This window comes from Heteronotia binoei, chromosome 18 (assembly GCF_032191835.1).
Source record: "Heteronotia binoei isolate CCM8104 ecotype False Entrance Well chromosome 18, APGP_CSIRO_Hbin_v1, whole genome shotgun sequence".
In the NCBI taxonomy this organism is placed as follows: Eukaryota; Metazoa; Chordata; class Lepidosauria; order Squamata; family Gekkonidae; genus Heteronotia; species Heteronotia binoei.
In genome coordinates, this window is record NC_083240.1 from 39,066,235 (window position 1) to 39,090,025 (window position 23,791).

General features: G+C 51.7%; 1 protein-coding gene across 1 annotated transcript in view; it reads right to left on the bottom strand.

The window, feature by feature from the left end:
* Nucleotides 1–6,759: 6,759 nt before the first annotated feature.
* The window catches only part of TLCD3A (TLC domain containing 3A), a 29,059-nt gene continuing 12,027 nt past the window's right edge, over nucleotides 6,760–23,791 (bottom strand). The window contains exons 3-5 of the mRNA XM_060259058.1: nucleotides 15,108–15,321; nucleotides 12,040–12,135; nucleotides 6,760–7,115 (exon numbers count right to left, since the gene is read on the bottom strand). Of these exons, the coding sequence (XP_060115041.1) occupies nucleotides 6,843–7,115; nucleotides 12,040–12,135; nucleotides 15,108–15,321 (583 nt within the window). The 3' untranslated portion in view covers nucleotides 6,760–6,842. The remainder of the gene's footprint in view (nucleotides 7,116–12,039; nucleotides 12,136–15,107; nucleotides 15,322–23,791) is intronic.

The following is a 23,791-nucleotide window of genomic DNA, read 5'->3' on the forward strand; positions in this document are numbered from 1 at the left end:
CCCAGCTATAACGACTCCAACTGCCCCCAAACAATCCATTTTTGTTTTTACTTTACGCGCACCAACATTTGTCAAACTGATTCGTAACAAATCACAAATCGGCTGTGTGAATCACAGGTTCTGCTTCGAACCGTGCCGTGCCTATCACACGGTATTAAAAGTAAGCGACCGCAAATGTCTTTTCAAATAAACTCCTTTCTTACTCTTTTGCCTCGGGCATCTTTTTGTCCAGCACGACTTTCGAGCCTTGCTGTTCAGTCTCTTCCACAAATCTCTCTCTGCCCCCACCGGGCTTTTTTTTGTTGTAGTGGAAACTCCTTTGCATATTAGGCCACACCCCCTTGATGTGGCCAATCTTCCAAGAGCTCACAGGGCTCTTCTTCTAGCGCTCACTGTAAGCTCCAGGAGGACTGGCTACATCAGGAGCACGTGGTCTAATATGTAAAGTAGTTCCTGCTACAACAACAACAAAAAAGCCCTGGAACTAGGTTGCAAATCCCCAGGTCCCAGTGGAGGTTCTTCTGCTTTCCCAGGCTCCTTCCCACCCCCAGTCAGCTGGCTGGCGGGGGGAAACCCTGCCCCCAAAGCCATCATGTGACTTTCCACCTCCGGAGGCTTCAGTCTCCGATTGAAAGGCTTCCTCTTGGGATGGGGTGTCTGTGTTACTTGGAAGAAGTTGGCAGCAACTCGTGAGTAGAGAGGCCAATCCCTCGTTTCAGAGTCGCCAGAAAAGGGGGGGGGAAGCGGGGAACGTCTGCTGAGCACTTCATTACTCCCTATGTGGAGATCAATTCTCATAGGGTATAATGGGGAATTGATCTGGAGGTTTCGGGGGCTCTGGGGGAGCTGTTTTTTGAGGTAGAGGCACCAAATTTTGAGTATAGTATCTAGTGCCTCTCCTAGGGTGGCCAGACCGTCCCGGTCTCCCGGGACTTTCCCGGTTCTGGCCACCCAATCCCGGCTCCAGGGCTGCCTATACCGGGACCATTACAAGGTCCCGGTATAGCCAGCGGGGAGCCGGCGGGCCGCGCGCGGGGAAGGCGGGGAGTGAGGCAGCCAGCGTCCCTGCGCGTGGGCAGAGCGGTGTGCGCACGCGCAGGGACGCTGGCTGCCTCACTCCCCGCCTTCCCCGCCCGCGCGCGGGGTCCGGAGAGGCCGGCGCTGGTCCCTGGAGGCCTCCAGAGGCCAGCGCTGGCAGCGTGGAGAGGCCGGCGCTGGTCCCTGGAGGCCTCCAGAGGCCAGCGCCGGAAGCGTGGAGAGGCCGGCGCTGGTCCCTGGAGGCCTCCAGAGGTCAGCGCCGGCAGCGTGGAGAGGCCGGCGCTGGTCCCTGGAGGCCTCCAGAGGCCAGCGCCGGCCGCGGAGAGGCCTCCGCTGGTCCCTGGAGGCCTCCAGAGGCCAGCGCCGGCAGCGTGGAGAGGCCTCCGCTGGTCCCTGGAGGCCTCCAGAGGACAGCGGTTCGTGGAGAGGCCTCCGCTGGTCCCTGGAGGCCTCCAGAGGCCAGCGCCGGCCGCGGAGAGGCCTCCGCTGGTCCCTGGAGGCCTCCAGAGGCCAGCGCCGGCAGCGTGGAGAGGCCTCCGCTGGTCCCTGGAGGCCTCCAGAGGCCAGCGGTTCGTGGAGAGGCCTCCGCTGGTCCCTGGAGGCCTCCAGAGGCCAGCGGTTCGTGGAGAGGCCTCCGCTGGTCCCTGGAGGCCTCCAGAGGCCAGCGGAGGCTTCGTGGAGAGGCCTCCGCTGGTCCCTGGAGGCCTCCAGAGGCCAGCGGAGGCTTCGTGGAGAGGCCTCCGCTGGTCCCTGGAGGCCTCCAGAGGCCAGCGGAGGCCGCGTGGAGAGGCCTCCGCTGGTCCCTGGAGACCTCCAGAGGCCAGCGGAGGCTTCGTGGAGAGGCCTCCGCTGGTCCCTGGAGGCCTCCAGAGGCCAGCGGAGGCTTCGTGGAGAGGCCTGCGCTGGTCCCTGGAGGCCTCCAGAGACCAGCGGAGGCAGCGTGGAGAGGCCAGTGCTGGTCCCTGGAGGCCTCCAGAGACCAGCGCCGGCCTCCGCAGCCGCCGCCAGCCCCACCAGCAGCCCGGAGGAGAGGCCGCCACCGCCCTGGATCCAGGTAAGCCAAAAGCGGGGGGGGGGGGGCGGCTGGCCTTCTTTCCTTCCCTCCCTCCCTCCTTCCTTCCCTCCCTCCTCCCTTTCTTCCTTCCCTCCTCCCTCCCTCCTCCCTTCCCTCCCTTCCTTCCCTTCCCTCCTTTCTTCCTTCCTTTCTTCCTTCCCTCCCTCCCTCCTCCCTTCCTGACTGAATGGGCCACAGGCCTGATCCAACAGGGCTTCTCTTATGTTCTTATGTGACACAGTGTGTTGGATTGGATGGGCCACTGGCCTGATCCAACAGGGCTTCTCTTATGTTCTTATGTGACACAGTGTGTTGGACTGGATGGGCCACTGGCCTGATCCAACAGGGCTTCTCTTATGTTCTTATGTGACAATACTGACTTTGGTGGACCCAAGCACTGATTCGGTGTAAGGGAGCTTTGTGTTTGTGACTGGAGTGGACAATACTGACTTTGGTGGACCCAAGCACTGATTCGGTGTAAGGGAGCTTTGTGTTTGTGACTGGAGTGGACAATACTGACTTTGGTGGACCCAAGCACTGATTCGGTGTAAGGGAGCTTTGTGTTTGTGACTGGAGTGGACAATACTGACTTTGGTGGACCCAAGCACTGATTCGGTGTAAGGGAGCTTTGTGTTTGTGACTGGAGTAGACAATACTGACTTTGGTGGACCCAAGCACTGATTCAGTGTAAGGGAGCTTTGTGTTTGTGTCTTCTGGTGCAATTTTGTTCTCAGATCCTGTATTTACTTCATCAGTATATGGGATAAGGCACTTTCTCAACTGTGCTGCATAATGCAGCCTATTTATTTTGTCCTGTTTGCTCTGTTGGCTCTATCTGCGCCACCTTCATCACTTTCGGGGTGTGGATCCCCCAGTGGGGTGGTCTCGCGACTCCCTCCGCCGGCTGTTTCTGATAGCCCTGCGCCCCCTCTTTCATTTGATATGTGTCCCGTGCGGATGCCACCCTCCTGCCGGGAGATGCCGCAAAATGAGCCCCCTTGAGGCTTATGGTGGCAGGGCTCGGGGGAAGCGAGGTAGACTGCTGTTCTTTTGAGGGGTCATAGAGTGTTTCGAGCCCATCCCTGTGGCATCGGTCCCATCGTTGTGGGGCCCAGGGGGCCGGCGCAGCGGCACGCTGAAGCAGCCTGTCGGTCACTTCCGGGTTCCTGTCCTGCATCTCGACCTGTGACAGGCTGCTTCGGCGTGCTGCTGCGCCGGCCCCCTGGGTCCCACAACGATGGGACCGATGCCACAGGGACGGGCTCGAAACACTCTATAACCCCTCAAAAGAACAGCTGTCTAGCTCGCTTCCCCCGATCCCTGCCGCCATAAGCCTCAAGGGGGCTCATTTTGCTGCATCTCCTGGCGGGAGGGTGGCACCCGCACGGGACACATATCAAATGAAAGAGGGGGCGCAGGGCTATCAGAAACAGCCGGTGGAGGGAGTCGCGAGACCACCCCACTGGGGGATCCACACCCCGAAAGTGATGAAGGTGGCGCAGATAGAGCCAACAGAGCAAACAGGACAAAATAAATAGGCTGCATTATGCAGCACAGTTGAGAAAGTGCCTTATCCCATATACTGATGAAGTATATACAGGATTTGAGAACAAAATTGTTTCCGGCGGTGATATTTGGGGGATTTTTGGGGACGTCACAGGAAGTGCTGTGAAGTCACTTCCTGTTTCCGGCAGTGGCATTTGGGGGAAATGATGTCATTTGGGGGAAGTGATGTCACAGGAAGTGATGTCACTTCCCGTTTCCGGCAGGTGACGCGGGGGAAATGATGTCACAGGAAGTGGTGTCACTTCCTGTTTCCGGCGGTGGCATGACGTCACCGGAAGTGCTGTCACCGGAAGTGACGTCACTTCCTGTTTCCGGCAGGTGACGCGGGGGGAATGATGTCACAGGAAGTGGTGTCACTTCCTGTTTCCGGCAGTGGCATTTGGGGGAAATGATGTCACAGGAAGTGATGTCACTTCCCGTTTCCGGCAGGTGACGCGGGGGGAATGATGTCACAGGAAGTGGTGTCACTTCCTGTTTCCGGCGGTGGCATGACATCACCGGAAGTGACGTCATCGGAAGTGACGTCACTTCCTGTTTCCGACGGTGCGCGCGCTTTGCACGCGCGCACCCCTACCTTCCACCCCCCCCCCAAGGTGTCCCTGGCTGGCCTTCAGACATTATGGTCACCCTAGCCTCTCCCCAAAATACCCCCCCAAGTTTCAAAACGATTGGACCAGGGGGTCCAATTCTATGAGCCCCAAAAGAAGGTGCCCCTATCCTTCATTATTTCCTATGGAAGGAAGGCATTTAAAAAGGTGTGCCGTCCCTTTAAATGTGAGGGCCAGAACTCCCTTGGAGTTATGCTTGTCACACCCTTGTTCCTGGCTCTGCCCCAATGTCTCCTGGCTCCACCCCCAAAGTCTCCTGGCTCCACCCCCAGTCCCCAGATATTTCTTGAATTGGACTTGGCAACCCTACCTGGAACCCATGACCAAAATCTGAATAGAACAACCCGGAACACTAGGCAGGTCTAGCAGTTTCGCCATCATTGCTCTGAGGATCAAATAGGACGAGACGAGGCGTAGAATCTTCCTTAAATTAAAAACCTTTCCGGTATACATACATACCGTTACAATACAAGTAAACGTGACAATTAACAGGTATTTTCCAGAACTGATATTGCAGTGTTAACCGGCAGCTGGCTCACCACGAAGAAGAACCCAGTAGCAAACTGGAATTAGTGCAGTGTTAAAAGGCTTTGAGGCAACGGTTTGTTTCCCCGTCTGCTGTGTGGAAGGCACAGGATGGTTCAAGGTTTTTTTCTGTAGTACGAACTCCTTTGCACGTTAGGCCACGCACCCGATGTAGCCGATCCTCGGAGAGCTTACAGCAAGAGTCCGGTAGCACCTTAAAAGACTCCCGAAATTTGTAACAGGGCCAAAGCTTCCGGAAGAAGGGAGCGGCAACTCACGAAAGCTCATGCCCTGCCACAAATTTGGGGAGTCTTTAAAGGTTCAGCTGGACTCTTTAATGCTGCTACAGACAGATTAACATGGCTACCCGTCTTGATCTACGTCTGTAAGGTTATCAACGGGTGTTTTTCACCCCCCCCCCCCCCCCGCGATCTTCTTCATGCTTGCAAGACTCACGAGCGTTACAGACAGGGCCGGTGTGTGCTCCTGCCCAAATTCTGCAAAAATTGTGCCTAGTACCGTTCACTCTGGCCTGGACGGCCCCAGCTGGCCCCGTCTTAGAAGTTAAGCAGGGTCAAGCTTGCGTAGTCCTGGGATGGGAGACCTTCCAGAAGGTCCAGGGCCTCTCCACAGAGGTGGGCAATGGCCAACCACCTCCGGACATCTCTTGCCTTGAAAACTCTGCAGGGTCACCAGCAGTCAGCTGTGACTTGACAGCACACACCACCATCACCACTTTGGCACACGAAACCTCGTCTCTTGAACAGCCGTTGTTGGTCTTAAAGGTGCCACGGGACTTCCCAGTCTGGTCTATCACCCCCAGGGCTTTGGGGGGGGTTTTGAGCCGGAACACAGTTCCGGCTGGCTTGGCGTCAGGGGGTGTGGCCTAATATGCAAATGAGTTCCTGCTGGGCTTTCTCTGCCCAAGAGTCCTGTGTGAAACAATGGTGACATCAGGGGTGTGGCCTAATGTGAAAATGAGTTCCAGCTGGGCTTTATCTACCAAAAAAAAGCCCTGTGTGAAACAGTGATGTCGGGGTGTGACCTAATATGTAAATGAATTCCCGCTGGGCTCTTTCTACAAAAAAAAAAAGCCCTGATCACCCCCATTGTTTAACCCGGCTGGTAGAGGCTGTTGAACAAGTGGCATGAACGTTCCCTAGTTCTTTATAGCGGAAGACCCTCTTATAAACGAGAGTTGCCACTTTGACGCGAGGCACGTCTGCCCACAGGGGCTCACTTTGCAAGAGCTGTGTCGCTCGTGCTGGGGAGGGGGAAAGAGACAAAAGGCGTGGCTCACGGTTCCCTCCCCCAGCCTCTGCAGCCCCACCCACCTGCTGTCAGTCCCGTCGTCTTAAACCCTGAGGCCTGGTGAACTTGCATTAGCTTCCAAACCGAAAGCCGAAACGCGGAAACCTGAATTCTTAACACAGCACAGAATACAGGAAGCCCTGATGGAGCCGAACCTGACAGCGTTCAATTTCTTTTCGAAAAGGATCCTGTGCAGCTGAGCAGACCTTGCGGCTTGCCTTCCCCAGAGTCAGTAGTGTAGGATGTTCGCTTTGGGGCGGAAGGAGAGGGGGCCAAAACTGGGAGTGGTATGAGGCAGCCAGAAGGGGAAGCGGGAAGACCTGGGCTGCCAAGCGTGGGTGGGGAAGGAACAGGATGCTCCAAGGAGAAACGGAGCGGCCCCCCACGACTTGGGACTCCGGTACGGGCCCCGTCCCAACCTCAAAAGGTTACCAGGGGCCGCTGGAGGCTGGGGGGCTACTGCCAGATGCTGGCACCCCCTCCCAGTCCTACTGGCTTGCAAACACTCAATATCTGACTACCAGTTTTTTTTTCCTGGCAGGAGGCTGATTCGTCTTGCATGCAGGAGAGGACAGGAGGGCGGCCACCAGCCAGCCCTGTGTCTTCTGCATGCACTGAATGTAGCTCATGCCTCTGCCGCAGGTCCCCACAGGTTTCAGATCCTCCATCTCTAAGGCACAGATCCTGCAAGGCAGGCCAGTTCCAAGGCCGGGGCGTGCATTGCGGGTCCCAACCCGTCGTTATCTGCTTCGGTCCGGAGTCGGCGCGCTGCTGTAGAGGCGCATGGCCTTGCGGCAGATGAGGAAGAACCAGTAGAGTTGTGGGGCAATGAGCACAGCGTTGGCCACGTTGCAGTGGAAGGGGATGCGGAAGGGCACCTCGTAGATGGGTGTGCCCAAATGTTGGGCGTAGGCCCAGTACATGTACGGGAACAGGAGGATCCGGCAGAGGAAGAAGGTGGCCAAGATGAGGATGCCGTTCACTTTGTGCAGAAGCGAGTCTTGCAGATTGAGCTGCGGAAACACACGGGAGCAAAAAGCAGAGGTTGTGAGAAGGAGCCAAGGCACCGGGAATGGGGTACTTGGACCATTCCACCTACCCATCCAGAACCTTGCCTCCAACCCTGCTCCAAGCTCCCCCACCCACAAGAGGCAAACGGGCCCAGGGCCTTTTCCGTGGTGGCACTTCATCAATGGAATGCTCTCCCCTTGGAAATCCAGCTGGTACCTTTTCTGCAGGTTTTAAGTGTCAGCTAAAAATGATGTTGGATTTATATCCCGCCCTATACTCTGAGCAGCCCCGTGACACAGTGTGGTAAAGCTGCAGTACTGCAGTCTGAACTCTCTGCTCACAACCTGAGTTCAATCCTGGCGGAAGCTGGGTTCAAGTAGCTGGCTCAAGGTTAGGCTTCTATCTTTCTGAGATCGGTCAAATGAGTACCCAGCTTGCTGAGGGGAAAGTGTAGATGACTGGGGAAGGCAATAGCAAACCTCCCCGTAAAAAGTCTGCTGTGAAAACGTCGTGATGTGATGTCACCCGAGTCGAAAACAACTGGTGCTTACACAGGGAACTACCTTTACCTTTCTATATTCTGAATCTCAGAGTGGAAACAATCTCCTTTACCTTCCCCGCCCCCCCACAACAGACACCCTGTGAGATAGGTGGAGCTGAGAGAGCTCTTCCAGAAGCTGCCCTTTCAAGGACAACTCCTACAAGAGCCATGGCTGACCCAAGGCCATTCCAGCAGCTGCAATGGAGGAGTGGGGAATCAAACCCAGTTCTCCCAGACGAGAGTCTGCACACTTAACCACTACACCAAACTGGCTTAACCACTACACCAAACTGATCTTATTTGCCCAGGCTTTTGTTTGTATGTCTCCCACAACTGTTTACTAGCTGATTTACCACCCTGGATGTTTTATGTCTACGTCCTTTTTGCTTTTCTTTCTTTTTATTTTGTTACCAAGTTTATGCTGACATAGGTGATGCGCTAATTGGGTGAGGGAGAGGTCGCTGCTGAATTATTTTTCTCACTCTCCTTGGGCTGTTCCTACCATTTATTGCTGCTGTTTGGTTATTTTTAAAACGGTTGGTGCTTTTTAGGGTGTGAATGTTGTTTTAAATTTTCTGGGAGCTGTCTGCAGCAGTTTTTCTGGAGAGGCAAGAGAAAAATGACGGAAAGAAACAAAATCCTCCCTTTGTATGCTTGGGGAACTGGGTGTACGCGTCTGGCAGAGAAAGAAGGCAAACAGTGAAAGGCCCAAAGTACTCATCCACAAAAGAGTCTGAATGATGTATCTCTGCATGATGTCCCCTGGTTCATCTGAGGCCCTGTTGCCCCCTGGAGAACCTTGACCTAGAGGTCTTTTGCACTCTGGGGCAGCCTAATCCTGGGGGCGCAGTCCTAGGAGACAGTGGTCCAGCTAAAAGGCAGAGGAGTCTTCAGGGTTAACTAAGGGGAGGGCTTAATGACCTCAGGTCTTAATGCCGCCTCTTGGCCCGAAATTCTGACTAGCGTAAAAGAAAAGTTCCACCTTTAATCGAATTAAAACCATTTACACTTCAGAAAATGTATGCCACGCAGAAAACATCCCGGTCTTTTAAAACCCACAGAAGACTAAAACACTTCTCTAATGTCAACAAGTAAGCAGACAAATGGACAGATAAATCTCATGACACAAACTTGGAGCCTTGAGACAAGTCCGATACAAAGAGCTGGGAGCCGGTGATGTTTTGATCAGCAGTTTCCCCTTAGAAGGATGTCGTTCCAGACTCAGAGCTGCCAGGTTAAAGAAAAGAGCCCCTTGAAGCTTAAAGGAGGGACAGCAGCTCAGGGGTAGAGCATCTGCTTGGTAAGCAAAAGGTCCCAGGTTCAATCCCCGGCATCTCCAATTACAAAGGATCCAAGCAAGTAGGCATGAAAAACCTCAGCTTGAGACCTTGGAGAGCCGCTGCCAGTCTGAGTAGACAATACTGATTTGATGGATTCAGGGTCTGATTCAGTAGAAGACAGCTTCGTATGTTCATCTGTTTTGGGGAGGGATGGTGGCTCAGTGGTAGCACATCTGCTTGGTAAGCAGAAGGTCCCAGGTTCAATCCCCAGCATCTCCAACTAAAAAGGGTCCAGGCAAGTAGGGGTGAAAAATCTCAGACCCTGGAGAGCCACTGCTAGTCTGAGTAGACAATGCTGACTTTGATGGACCCAGGGTCTGATTCAGTAGAAGGCAGCTTCATATGTTCTTCATATGTACAGCCGTTCCCCTCATTCAAGGGAGTGTCCTGAAGCCAATTACAGCCCCACCATCCTATTCAGACTGGCTTCTATTCCTTACAAGGACTGGCAGCCAGTGTTGCTCCCTGTGGGGTAAAGGCCTACTCTGGTGTAGAGGCCTCGTTGGGGAGAAGGGTCTCCTCAGGAGCAAGCGAGGGGAGGCAAGAACTGGGAGGGGCACGGAGATGGGGGGAATACAAGGCCCCAGCTGCTTTGCCCAGGTTGAGAAGGCGAGGGAATAGTGAGGCTTAGAGGGCACAAGTGGTGTGAGAGAATAAAATCTCCCTGGAACTGGGAGGCACCAGCCCCTGGGACCCTGAGTCGGTCAAGAAGCGGGCAGCAGCTCAAAGAAGATGATGATGATATTGGGTTTATATCCCGCCCCATACTCAGCATCTCAGAGCAGTCACAATCTCCTTTATCTTCCTCCCCCCACAACAGACACCCTGTGAGGTGGGTGAGGCTGAGAGAGCTCTTACAGCAGCTGCCTTTTCAAGGACAACTCTTCGAGAGCTATGGCTGGCCCAAGGCCATCCCAGCAGCTGCAAGTGGAGTGGGGAATCAAGCCCTGTTCTCCCAGATAAGAGTCTGCACACTTAACCACTACACCAAGCTGGCTCTGGGAAGCATCCATTCCATAGAGCTGAGGCTGAAGCAAGCTGAGGTAACGTCCGGCAAAGCAGTTCCTTGGCTCCCGTATTTATTTATGAAAACATGATGCTTCCCTGCCTGCCCTTGGAGTTTGAGGCCGTTTACACCTGCATGGGGTTTGTATGGGGTTGTGGCATCTCCACCATTCCCTGCGGTAGAGTCGTCTGTGTTGATGCTGAGTAGCCCTCGCAGTCCAGCCCTTCAGCTAATCTCTTGGGTTCGGCCTTTGGGCTTGGTTTTTTGGCTGGTAGCTGCAGAGGTTTGTGGTTCTTCCTCTCCCCGCCAGCCTCCACCGCGGCACATTTTGCTGATGGTTTTAATCAGGCCTCATTTTGAGCGGTTCACAGGAGCAGAGCTCCAGAACCTCTAAATTTTATTGCGCTCTTTCTGTCTTACCCCCACCCCCCAAAAACCCCAACTTGCTTCTGGAACCTCTCTACAAATTTTTTTTGGGGGGGGGGGCAGTTTCACAAGCCTTTATTGGCATGCATCAGATTATAAATGAGGCAATAAAGATATACAGAAATAACCAGGGCTTTTTTAGTAGCAGGAACTCCTTTGCATGTTAGGCCAGCGGGTGAAAACAGTGGGCGTTTGGGCAGGTCTAGCCATTTTATTTATGGCTGTCTGGAGCACCAAGAATAAAATGGTGTCCATTAAAGAAGGGGCCAGCGAGGAAAGGGTTAGAGAATCTTAGCTTCTGAGTAAGGGCAGGGCTTTTTTTGTAGCAGGAACTCCTTTGCATATTAAGCCACACACCCCTGAAATAGACAATCCACAAGGCTCTTCTTCCAGGGCCTACTGTAAGCTCTTGGGGGACTGGCTATATCGGGGGTGGGTGGCTTAATATGCAAAGGAGCTCCTGCAAGAATTCCACCCCTGGGGAGGACCACTGCCAGGCAGAGAAAGCACGATGGAGCACGAGGGACCTGCGGTCAGACCTAGCAAAAAGGCAGCTTGACGCGTTAACATGACATTAAACTGATTTCAGATCCGTGTTGTGATTTTATCTCATCCTGGCGAGGTTGGATGCTGCTGCTTGACTGTGTGATAACCTGCTCTGATTGACTGAAAACAGGATGTACATTTCAATAAATAAGACAATTTTAAGTTTTGATAATGACAGACTATTGCTCTGGCCTAGCCTCCGCCTAGTAAATACCTGTTGAGGGTATTTAATTATGGCTTGCCTTTGTGTCAAGAAGCTGAGACACCTGCCATTGCGAAACCAAAGATGTTGCAAGAGGGCCTGCGTGTGTCTCTGTGTGAGTCACTGCCTCTTTCCAATCAGGAGGCAAAATCGCAGAAGTGTTTCACGTACACACTGGGCAACAAAAATGATCCACTGTTTGCAGCATCTTCCTGACGAAGACCAGCTTAGGGGAATAAAAGATGACACAGGTAGCGATTTGTAGAAGTACGTGGGGAGCGGAGAAAACTTTCTCTCCCTCTGCCCAAATGCTAGCACTTGGGGGTCATCCAATGAAGCTGATGGCAACAGATTTAGGATGCCCCCCCCCAAAAAATACTATTCCACACACTATTTTGCTAACATGTGGGACTCACGGCCACAGGGTGCAGTGATGGCCAGTGGCTTAGACGGCATTTTAAAAAAGGAAGGGGACAAATTCATGAAAGATCTGTCCATAATGGAATTTTTCACCACCACTGCCTGCTGTTAACCCAAAGACTCTTTTATTGGCATCATTTTAGACAGCACAATTTTATGTACTCTCCTACCTTGGCTTGCTTTTATTGGCAGTTCTTCTTCACGCACTTTATATTATTGACTCGGATAGTTTTATCGATAAGGTTTTATTGGCATGATTTCTTTTTTTATTCACACCTCGGTTTTATTGACGGCGAGCCGTCTTGAGATGCGGCAAGCAAGCTTCCTAAAACCTCATCGGACGAAGACAGCTGTGTTTCGTGAAAGTCGATGCCACGCTAGAATGTATCGGTCTTAAAGGTGCTCTTGGACTCTTGACTATTTCCCTAAAGAAAGCCCAGTTTACCTGCATCAGGATCTTGCCCAGGGATACAAAGGGGGTGCTGAGTTCCGCCGTGTAGATGCAGCCGACAAAGAAGTCACCCTGTTCGCCTCGGAGACGCTGCAAAGAAAGGGCACAGGTGGGGTTTTAGGGTGGAGAACGAGGCAGCCGTGGCTTCTAGCCAGCACAGTGCAGTGGTTAAGAGCGGCAGACTCTAATCCAGGGGTCCTCAAACTACGGCCCACGGGCCAGATGCGGCCCGCTGAGGATGTTTATGCGGCCCGCCGGGTTATGGCAAAATCAGATCGGAAGTGACGTTCGACCTAAACTTGCGTTAGCAACGCACACTTCCGGCACTGGGCTGAGGCGGCGGAGACAGAGTGTGAGGTGATACCGAGGTGAGGTGAGTTCCCAGGCCGGGGTGTGTGGTGTGGGGAAGGGAGAGAGATGCAGAAGATGGAGAACTGACGGCCCGCGTCCTTGTACAGTAATGGCAGTCTGGCCCTCCAACAGTCTGAGGGACAGTGAACTGGCCCCCTATTTAAAAAGTTTGAGGACCCCTGCTCTAATCTAAAGAACAGCATTTGATTCCCAGTCCTCCTCCACAGGAAACTTGCTGTGTTCCCCTCGGCCGGTCACAATTCCCTCAGAACTCTCTCAGCCCCACGTACCTTAAAAGGTGTCTGTTATGGGGAGAGGAAGGGAAGGCCATTGGAAGCTGCTTTGAGATCTCTGAAGGTCAGGGCTTTTTTTGAGCCAGAATGCACAAGAACACAGTTCTAGCTGGTTTGACAGCAGGGTGTGTGGCCTAATATGCCAATGAGTTCCTGCTGGTTTTTTTTCCTACCAAAAAGCCTGAAACAATGGTGCCCTCAGGGGGTGTGGCCCAATATGCAAATGAGTCCATGCTGGGTTTTTCCTGCAAAAAGCCCTGTGGGAAACAATGGTGACATGGGGGTGTGGCCTAATATGCAAATTAGTCTACTGGGCTTTTTCTAAAAAAAAAGCCCTGTGGGAAACCATGGTGACATCGGGAGCGTGGCCTAATATGCAGAGAAAAGCAGAGTATACAAGCCCGCCCTTCTTGAAGCAGACTCATTTTGAAAGCCACTATGGCTGCCCTCTGTTTTTTAAAAAAGCTTCTTCACAGGTTGCCTCTACTCCTTTCCCCAGTGATATCAACCCCCCCCCCCCCCCCCAGACATTGGAACATTTTGCCCTTGAAGTATTCTTTTCTCTCCCCACCCCCCCAGCCTATTTTCTTCACCTCCCAGCGGTTCGCTAAACTGTTCCTCTTTTTGAGAGTATTGCAACAAGGTATGCGCTTGACTTTGCTGCTTTAATTTCCTTCCCATTTTTGTGAGTGCAGGCAATGGCCTTTTGTGGAGTCAGCACGTGGATTGGTCCACCAAAGGTTAGCGTGGTCTGTCCTAATGGGCTGCAGCAGCACCGTAAAGACGGATAAGCCTGCATTTCGACAGGAGGTTTTGCGGTCCGCAACCCACTTCTCAATGAAGTGAGCTGCAATCCGCAAACGCTCACGTTGAAATACACGTTATTCGTCCTTACAGCGCTGCTTAATTTTGCCCAGAGTGGTGGGCAGCTCTCCAGAGGCACCAGCATAGAAAAACCCTTCATCCACGCCTGCTGTCCTTAACGGGTGCAGAAGATAGGGCTTTCCCACTGAGCCACGGCCCCTTAAAGGGGGGAGAAAAAAAACAGTCTACGGGTTTGGTACCAGGGCTGAAGCCAATTCAGATTTCACGGGGCTTCTCTGTCTCTCAGGGTGCTCAGAAGAAAAGATGGGGATGACTGTTCCGACCGCTTTAAGCGGGCACGCTAATGCAGTTACCTCTTTCCCCAAAAGCGTACATTTGTCAGCATGGGGAAGCAAGAAAGTAGGGGATGGATTCCCCCAGGACAACAGACATGCAAGTTCTGCTGAAGAAGAAGAGTTAGATGTATACCCCGCCTTTCAAACTGGAGAGCCATTTTGGTGTAGTGGTTAAGTGTGCGGACACTTATCTGGGAGAACCGGGTTTGATTCCCCACTCCTCCACTTGCACCTGCTAGCATGGCCTTGGGTCAGTCATAGCTCTCACAGGAGTTGTCCTTGAAAGGGCAGCTGCTGTGAGAGCCCTCTCAGACCCACCCACTTCACAGGGTGTCTGTTGTGGGGGAGGAAGGGAAAGGAGATTGTGAGCCGCTCTGAGACTCTGTCCTTGAAAGGGCAGCTGCTGTGAGAGCCCTCTCAGCCCCACCCACCTCACAGGGTGTCTGTTGGGGGGGAGGAAGGTAAAGGAGATTGTGAGCCGCTCTGAGACTCTTCGGAGTGGAGGGCGGGATATAAATCCAATATCTTCTTCTTTCACTCAAAGTCGCAGAGTGACTTACAGTCTCCTTTCCCTTCCTTTCCCCACAACAGACACCCTGCAAGCAATGCTCCCTCCAAGCTGTGGAGTCTTGTGAGCAAAAATTCTACTTCATGAGCCACTGGCAGGGCTTTTTTTCGTAGCAGGAACTCCTTTGCATATTAGACCACACACCCCTGATGTCACCAATCCTCCTGGAGCTTACAGTAGGGCTTGTACTAACAGCCCTGTAAGCTCTTGGAGGATTGGCTACGTCGTAGGGGTGTGGCCGAATATGCGAAGGAGTTCCTGCTACAAAAAAAAAGCCCTGGCCACTGATATTAAAGTTATGAGCTACTGCATAAATCAGTTTGCTCCGGGGCCGTTTTTCCTGAGCTAAGACAAAAATGCGTGAGCTGGAGGCTAAAAACCTGTGAGCCAGCTCACACTAACTCAACTTAGAAGGAACACTGCCTGTGAGGTAGGTGGGGCTGAGAGAGCTCTTTGGAGAACTGCGCTTGAGAGAGCAGCTCCTTCGAGAACGGTGACTGACCCAAAGTCACCCAGCAGCTGCATGTGGAGGAGTGGGGAACCAAACCCGGTTCTCCCAGATTAGAGCCTGCCGCTCTTAACCACGACACCCAAACTGAGAAAAGCGCACGCAGCCAACTAACTCTCTCCCTCCGCCCACCCCGCTTCCAGCTCAGCCGCCCCACCGTATCCCTCCTTGAGGGCGCTCACCACAGCCACGGGGGTGAGGATGACCAGGATGAAGATGTGGTGAGTGACCATCAGCCGTTCCCGCTGCAGGAAGCCCCTGATGCTGGCCAGGGAGTGCTTCCTCTGAGCCTCCCCCTTCTCCTCGCTCTTGTGCCAGTAGCAGAGGTACATGATGTAGACGTCGTAGGTCATGTAAGAGACCACGATCCAGACGTACTCCTGGGCCAACCAGTGCCTGCGGGACGGAAGGGAGCGTAAAGGAGAGTGGTGCAAAAACAGGATGACTTTTCCTCCCCCCTACCTGATTTCTGCCAATCGAGGTGGCATTCCAGCAGGAGTTCCTTTGCGTATTAGGTCACACCTCCCCGATGTAGCCAATCCTCCAAGAGCTTACAAAAAAAGAGCCTTGTAAGCTCTTGGAGGATTGGCTCCATCGGGGAGGTGTGGCCTAATATGCAAAAGAGCTCCTGCCGGAATTCCAGCCCCTGCTGCCAATCCAAGTTGATATGGAAACTGGAAACGGAAACCTTTATAAGGCATTTGTTCATAAGAATCCAGATTAATAGGAAGTAGGAGGCAATACAATTATAAAAGAAAATGCCATTTAAAACGATAAATCTCTAAATTTACTATAAAATCAAGGATAGACTAAAAAAATAGAACCTGTCAATACTTCTTTGTTTGATCCCTAAGCCGATAAACCCATCCTACTCAGTTTGATTACAGCCCAACAGCGAAAACAGAGATGGAAATGTTAATATTCATTGAAACATGCATACAAGTTGCGTAAAGACATATTTGTTTAAAGCAGGGGTGTCAAACTCATTTGCTATGAGGGCCAGATCTGATATAAATGAGACCTTGTCGGGCTGGGCCATGTCGGGCTGGGTTGGGTGCGTTCTTATTTAAGATTAGGTAGCAGAGATGTAAACTTTACACAGACAAACACAATTAAAGATTATTTTAAAAACTTAAAATAAAACATGCTTAAAACGTAAGCAGTCTTAAAGATGCCTTTTTTGTACTTTTCCCATAGGATCCAGGGAACTGGCAAAGGAAGCTCTGGCTCTTTCCTTCCTTCCCCAGGGGACCAGGAGGGAGAGGAGCCTCAGCCAGTAGAAGGAAGAGAGGCTTGTCTTAGTAGCTCTGCTGTGTGATTGAGAGAGCCTGGCAAAGCAAACTCAGCCTCCCCCCTTTTCCTCCCTAAGGGAAGATCTATAGTTCCTGTGTGATCGAGCAAGCCTGGTAAAGCAAGTTGTGATGCAGAAGGGAGCAAGAGAGAGGGAGAAGGAAGGAGATGACAGCCAGTTGCTGATAGGAGCCCCTGATGGGAGCCATCCAGGGGCCTGATTTGGCCCCTGTGTCGCATGTTTGACACCCCTTGTTTAAAACTTAAACAGCCCGTGAAAGCTATGGCTGACCCAAGGCCATTCCAGCAAGTGCGAGTGGAGGAGTGGGGAATCAAACCCGGTTCTCCCAGATAAGAGTCCGCACACTTAACCACTACACCAAACTGGCTATTGAACAAAAGGCTTAGTTCTGTTAAACATACAGAGGGTCACACCATCAGAGAATGAGAATTAAAGGCGCTCTGCGCATGCTCTCAATCTTTTTGTCACTAGAGCTTCTGAAAAACACTAACCTCCGGAAAAGATGCCCTGAATATTTCTCTTTCTGAACCCAGAAACCCTGGATCTGGTTTGGGCTGGTTGTATGTAGTTAATGGCCTAGTGCAGAGGTGGCCAAACATGCTTAACGTAAGAGCCATATAGCAGGGGTGGCCAACGGCAGCTCTCCAGGTTTCTTTGCCTACAACTCCCCTCAGCCCCAGCCATTGGCCATGCTGGCTGGGGCTGATGGGAGTTGTAGGCAAAAAAACATCTGGAAAGCTACCCTTGGCCACCCCTGCCCTATAGAATAAACACCAGATGTTTGAGAGCCACAAGACATAAATGTCAGATGCTTGGCAGCTGCAAGACATGAATGTCAGATGAAGGAAGAGAGAAGAAGAAGATGAAGAAGATATTGGATTTATATCCCGCCCTCCACTCCGAAGAGTCTCAGAGCGGCTCACAATCTCCTTTACCTTCCTCCCCCACAACAGACACCCTGTGAGGTAGATGAAGATATTGGATTTATATCCCGCCCTCCACTCCAAAGAGTCTCAGAGCGGCTCACAATCTCCTTTACCTTCCTCCCCCACAACAGACACCCTGTGAGGTAGATGAAGATATTGGATTTATATCCCGCCCTCCACTCCAAAGAGTCTCAGAGCGGCTCAAATCTCCTTTCCCTTCCTCCCCCACAACAGACACCCTGTGAGGTAGATGAAGATATTGGATTTATATCCCGCCCTCCACTCCAAAGAGTCTCAGAGCGGCTCACAATCTCCTTTACCTTCCTCCCCCACAACAGACACCCTGTGAGGTGGGTGGGGCTGGAGAGGGCTCTCACAGCAGCTGCCCTTTCAAGGACAACCTCTGCCAGGGCTATGGCTGACCCAAAGCCATTCCAGCAGGTGCAAGTGGAGGAGTGGGGAATCAAACCCGGTTCTCCCAGAAAAGAGTCCGCACACTTAACCACTACACCAAACTGGGAGAGGAAGAGAGAGAAGGAGGAAGGAAGGAAGGAAGGAAAGAAGATGGGGGAGGGAGGTGGAAAGAAAGCAACTTCAAATCCATTCCCCAAGCTGCTGGCTGGCTTGACTTGGAGAAGAGATTTAAAGAGACAAATGCCTTCTCCAAGCCGGCCAACAGGGCAGCGGGGGCTTTGAGAGCCACACAACATGTGAAAGAGCCACATGTGGCTCCCGAGCCACAGTTTGGCCACCCCTGGCCTAGTGGAGAGAGAATGCCTTTGATTTCTGAGTTTACCAAAAGGCCTCTTTGCTCTGGAAAATGAATTCTCGAGTTAGGGTTTGGGGGAGTTGTGGATCAAACAGAAACCCCACAGCGCTCCTAACCTTGGTTTGTCTCATAAACCTTCCTTCAGATTGCTGTGTCGAATATAGTGGGTTTTAGGAAGGTGGGGGGAGGAGGCGGAATCATATAGCAGGATTTCTGGACGGGGAGTTTAAAACACAGCGTTTCTCTGAGTCTTTTTTGTAACACAGGCAGGGAGGGCTATTGAGAAACGGCAGCCCACTCTCCCCACGTCAGTGGTGAAGCTTGCTCAACTCCGAGGACGTTTAACCGACTACGACCCCAACGTGTTGGTACATCGCTTATGCCTCGGGGAGCCCTGGGTAGATCTCATCAGCCACGGATGGATCTCTGCTCCACATGGCTACCCACTCCCCTCTTGAAGGTGGTTAACTCTTGCAATGGACCATCTAAAACAGGGGTGTCGAACTCATTTGTTACGAGAGGGATCCCAGGAGGCAGCCGTGTTGGTCTGAAGCAATAGAACAAAGCGGTAGACAAGTGCACCTTTAAGACCAGCTAAGTTTTATCCAGAATGTAAGCTTTCGTATGCTCTTAAACTGGTGTCATCAGACAAAAACTGATGAAGTCTGCTTAAGAGCAAACGAAAGCTTACATTCTGAATAAAACTTAGTTGGTCTTAAAGGTGCACTTGTCTACTGCTTTGTTCGTTTGTTATGAGGGCCGGATTGGACATAAATGAGACCTTAGTCCAGCTGGGCCATGCGTGTCATAAAATATAATGCCAGGTAGCAGAGACATAAACTTTATCAAGGACAGAGACAAATACAATTAAATGGTTTTTTTAAAAAAAAACTTAAAATAAAACATGCTTAAAACATTAGCACTTGTTGGTCTTAAAGGTGCTTTCTTTGTATCTTTCTCAGGGAGCTGGGCAAAGGAAGCTCTGGCTCTTTCCTTCCTTCCCCAGGGGGAGGAGCCTCAGCCAGTAGAAGAGAGGCTTGGCTCAGTAGCTCTGCTGTGCGATGGAGAGAGCCTGGCAAAGCAAGCTCTCTCTCTCCACCCGTTCCTCCCCAAGGGAGGAACCTCAGCTAATGGAGGATATAGAGGTTTTGCTCTGTAGCTCCTGTGCGATTGAGCAAGCCTGACAAAGCAAGCTGTGATGCAAAAGGAAGCAAGAGAGAGGGAGAAGGAAGCAGATGACAGCTAGTTGCTTGGGGGCCTGATAGGAGCCCTCCAGGGGTCTGATTCAGCCCCTGGGCCTCATGTTTGACACCCCTGATTTAAAAGAAAACTTATCCTTTGGGTCTCAGATGTTTCATCTGACTTCCTTATCCAAGGGATGATATATTTCTCTTTCAGTTTGTTGTACAGAGGGCAACATAACATTCCCTGAAATACTAACTCTACCTGATTTGGGTCACATTTACATAAACCATTAGCAACTGCTATTTTAAGGACCATCCTGCCTTTTCTGCTGTCAGAACAGTGCTGCAGTGTGCCAATGTAAAGGTTCTTCCATATTTTGCATCAGGAAATAAAAATGTTTAGAAAGAGGGAAAGAGTGAGGAAAGGACTAGCCACCCAACCCGCACCTGCTTATTTGAGGTTTCACCCGTGGCGCAGAGTGTTAAAGATGCAGTACTGCAGTCCTAAGCTCGGCTCACGACCTGAGTTTGATCCCCGGCGGAAGCTGGGTTCAGGTAGCCGGCTCGAGGTTGTCTCAGCCTTCCATCCTTCTGAGGTCAGTAAAATGAGTCCCCAGCTTGCTGCGGGGAAAGTATAGATGACTGGGGAAGGCAATGGCAAACCATCCCATAGAAAGTCTGCTGTGAAAACGTTGTGAAAGCAACGTCACCCCAGAGTTGGAAACGACCAGGGCTTGCACAGGGGACCTTTCCTTTCTTTTCACATATTTTACCAGCTAGGTGTGGAAAGCTAAACAGGGATTGTTGGAAGGCAGCTGAGGAGAGGAGGAGGGGTTTAGTTTATACCCTGCCCTTTACTTGGAGTGTCAAAGCAGCTTAGAACCTCCTTCCCTTCCTCTCCCTTCAACAGGCACGCTGTGCGGTAGGTGGGGCTGAGGGAACTGTGACTGGCCCAAGGTCACCCAGCTGGCTTCATGTGGAGGAGTGGGGAATCAAACCCAGTTCTCCAGATTAGCGTCCACCGCTCTTAACCACTACACCAAACTGGTTCTAGCTAATCTTAGAGAAGGGGGAAGGACAACTAAGGAAGTAAAGGGGGGCTGGGTGGGAGAAATGGAGGGGAAAAGGTTATCGTGGCGCAGAGTGGTAAAGCTGCAGTACTGCAGTCAGAGCTCTCTGCTCACAACCTGAGTTTGATCCCGGCGGAAGCTGGGTTTTCAGGTAGCCGGCTCGAGGTTGACTCAGCCTTCCATCCTTCTGAGGTCGGTAAAAGGAGAACCCAGCTTGCTGGGGGGAAAGTGTAGATGACTGGGGAAGGCAATGGCAAACCACCCCAGAAAAAGTCTGCCGTGAAAATGTTGCGAAAGCAACGTCAACCCAAAATCGGAAACGACTGGTGCTTGACCTTTATGGTATGGTATGGATGTTTGGGCAGCGGAGGAGAGAATGCGTTTCTATTTATGCCTGGGACTTTGGGGGAGGCATATTTAATTAGTGGGGTCCGGGGTGGAATTCTAGCAGGAGCAGGAGTCTGGCAAGAACGTCAGAATCGGCTTTTTTTTGTAGCAGGAACTCCTTTGCATATGAGGCCACGCCGCCCCAATGTAGCCAATCCTCCAAGAGCTTACAGGGCTCTTCGTACGGGGCCAGCTGCAAGCTCCAGGAGGATTGGCTACATCAGGGGTGTGTGGCCTCATATGCAAAGGAGTTCCTGCTACAAAAAAAAAGCCGATTCTGACGTTCTTGCCAGACTAGCAAAACAGCAGTGGGGGCGTGGCTGGAATGTTTGAACAGCAGCAGAAGTCTGCCAGGAGTCTCCACTCTGGGCTACACATAACTTGAAGAGCACTGGCAGCCCGTCACTCTGGGCAAAAGGAAACGGGCCTGTCTATATGGGGGAGGAGCAGCCGATAAACAAGAGACGCTTTTGGAGTTGGCAAGAACCACAGAGTTAGTTTTCACGAGCCGTGAGCTGCAGCCGCGAGCAGCACACTTCCTTGATGGTATCTGGCCGCATGAGGGACAGACACGTTGAGAATCCTGGACCAGGAACGTCACAGGATCAAGCCGCTGCCTGCCTCAGCAAGTTATTGCTCAGTAACCCAGCAAGTTACTGAGCCTCACAACCTGCCTCCAGGTGCAGAAGGCCAGCAGGCCCAGTGAAGCAACGGGATTGGACAGCGGTAAGGTCAAGGGCCAACAAATCACAGCTGACTTGGCGATTCTGTAGGGGTTTTCAGGACAAGAGATGTTCAGAGGTGGCTTGCCATGACCTGCCTCTGCTTTGGCATTCCTGGATGGTCTCCTATCCAAATACTAGCCAGGGTGGACTCTACTTAGCTTCCAAGAACTGACATAAAAGAAACCATGTTGGATCAGGCCAATGGCCCATCCAGTCCAACACTCTGTGTCACACAGTGGCCAAAAAACCAGGCACCATCAGGAAGTCCACCAGTGGGGCCAGAACACTAGAAGCCCTCCCACTGTTGACCCCCCAAGCACCAAGAATACAGAGCATCACTGCCCCAGACAGAGAATGCCAACAATATCCTGTGGCTAATAGCCCCTGATGGACCTCTGCTCCATATGCTTATCCAATCCCCTCTTGAAGCTGTCTATGCTTGTAGCTGCCACCACTTCCTGTGGCAGTGAATTCCACATGTTAATCACCCTTTGGGTGAAGAAGTACTTCCTTTTATCCATTTTAACCTGTCTGCTCAGCAATTTCATTGAATGTCCACGAGTTCTTGTATTGTGAGAAAGGAAGAAAAGTACTTCTTTCTCTACTTTCTCCATCCCATGCATAATCTTGTAAACCTCTCTCATGTCACCCCGCAGTCGACGTTTCTCCAAGCTGAAGAGCCCCAAGCATTTTAACCTTTCTTCATAGGGAAAGTGTTCCAACACTTTAATCATTCTAGTTGCCCTTTTCTGCACTTTTTCCAGAGCTATAATATCTTTTTTGAGGTGCGGTGACCAGAATTGTACACAGTACTCCAAGATCCGGCTAGCCTTGGGCTATCCAGGTCAGGGGGCTGGACAGGCCCTAGTATAAATACGAGCAGAGCATTCTGAATGGGAGTATCTACTGACACTCCCAAAGGCACTTCCCCTCCCACAATGGAGGGGAAGAAGACCGCAGATTTATACCCTGCCCTTCTCTCTGAACCAGAGACTCAGAGCGGCTTACAATATCTTCTCCTCCCACAACAGACACCCTGTGAGGTAGGTGGGGCTGAGAGAGCTCTGACAGAAGCTGCCCTTTCAAGGACAACTCCTGCGATAGCTATGGCTGACCCAAGGCCATTCCAGCAGCTGCAAGTGGAAGAGTGGGGAATCAAGCCCGGCAGTTCTCCCAGATAAGAGTCCACGCACTTAAGCACTACACCAAACTTAGGATAAGACAGGATGCCATTATGGGATTCTCAGCCTGCCTCCTCTGGGTTCAAAGTTCCTGTGGACAGAGCCGTGGCCCTGAAATCCTGCAGCTCAAGACTCAGGCCAGGGCCTTTGGTTGGGCAGTCGACTGCAGGTCTCCTGCTTGCTGCAGCTGAAGCTCCAGCGATGGCCTAGTCTTTGCACGCTCCACATCTGGATACAGGAAACGCCATCCAGATGTGATGTGAGCCTTCGGTGAATTCAGACCTGAGAGAAGAGGGCGCAATCTGCCCCCTGGGACTGCAGCACAAGGGAAGGGGGAGGAGACTCATTCCTCCTTAGGTTATTTTTCCCAATCGGAAATGTCCCCTTTGAAAAATGGTTGGGGGGAGGAATTACTCACACAAAGGAGTCGTTTAGTAGAAAAAAGAGGTGCCGGGGCTCATTAGCACAACTCGTTTGCAGATGCCACACACCCCTGACATCACCGGACGGTGTACAAAATTATATCGGCTCAGCATCTACCTCAAAATGCTTCTTGAATTAGAATGGTCGTCATAAAACCTAACTCCCATCATGCTTTTCAAATTACTTTCTCCTATGTGGCCCCAGTGGCATGAGGAAGATTTCCATCTGTCTGCTTTATAGGTTTTGGTTATTTTCGCATTTTTAGTGGGGGGGAAATATTAGAAAGTTTGCCAAATCTTAAGAGTTCAGCAGAATTCTCACAGGAGGTTTGAACAATGGAGCCCAGAAGCAAGTTGGGTTTTTTTGGTGGTGGGGAGAGAAAGAAAGATCACAATAAAATTGAGAGGTTCTGGAGCTCTTGCCTGAAATGAAGCCTGCTCACACACACACAGACACACAAGTGCCGCAGTCCCAATCCACACGCCTGTTCTCCCATTCCTGTAACTCCATGATTGCTTTACTGCTGGAACCTTATTCCAAAATCAGAAGAGAATCGCGGAAAACAGATAGTGAAACAAGGGGAAAAAAATCTGTGAAAAATAACTAATACAAATAATAATTAAATCTCAATCACAATTCATATGAAAGTTCAATCATTTATTTAAAAGGTAAAAGTAGTCCCCTGTGCAAACACCAGTCGATTTCGACTCTGGGGTGACGTTGCTTTCACAAAGTTTTCACGGCAGACTTTTTACGGGGTGGTTTGCCATTGCCTTCCCCAGTCATCTACACTTTCCCCCCAGCAAGCTGGGGACTCATTTTACCGACCTCGGAAGAATGGAAGGCTGAGACAACCTGGAGCCAGCTACCTGAACCAGCTTCCGCTTGG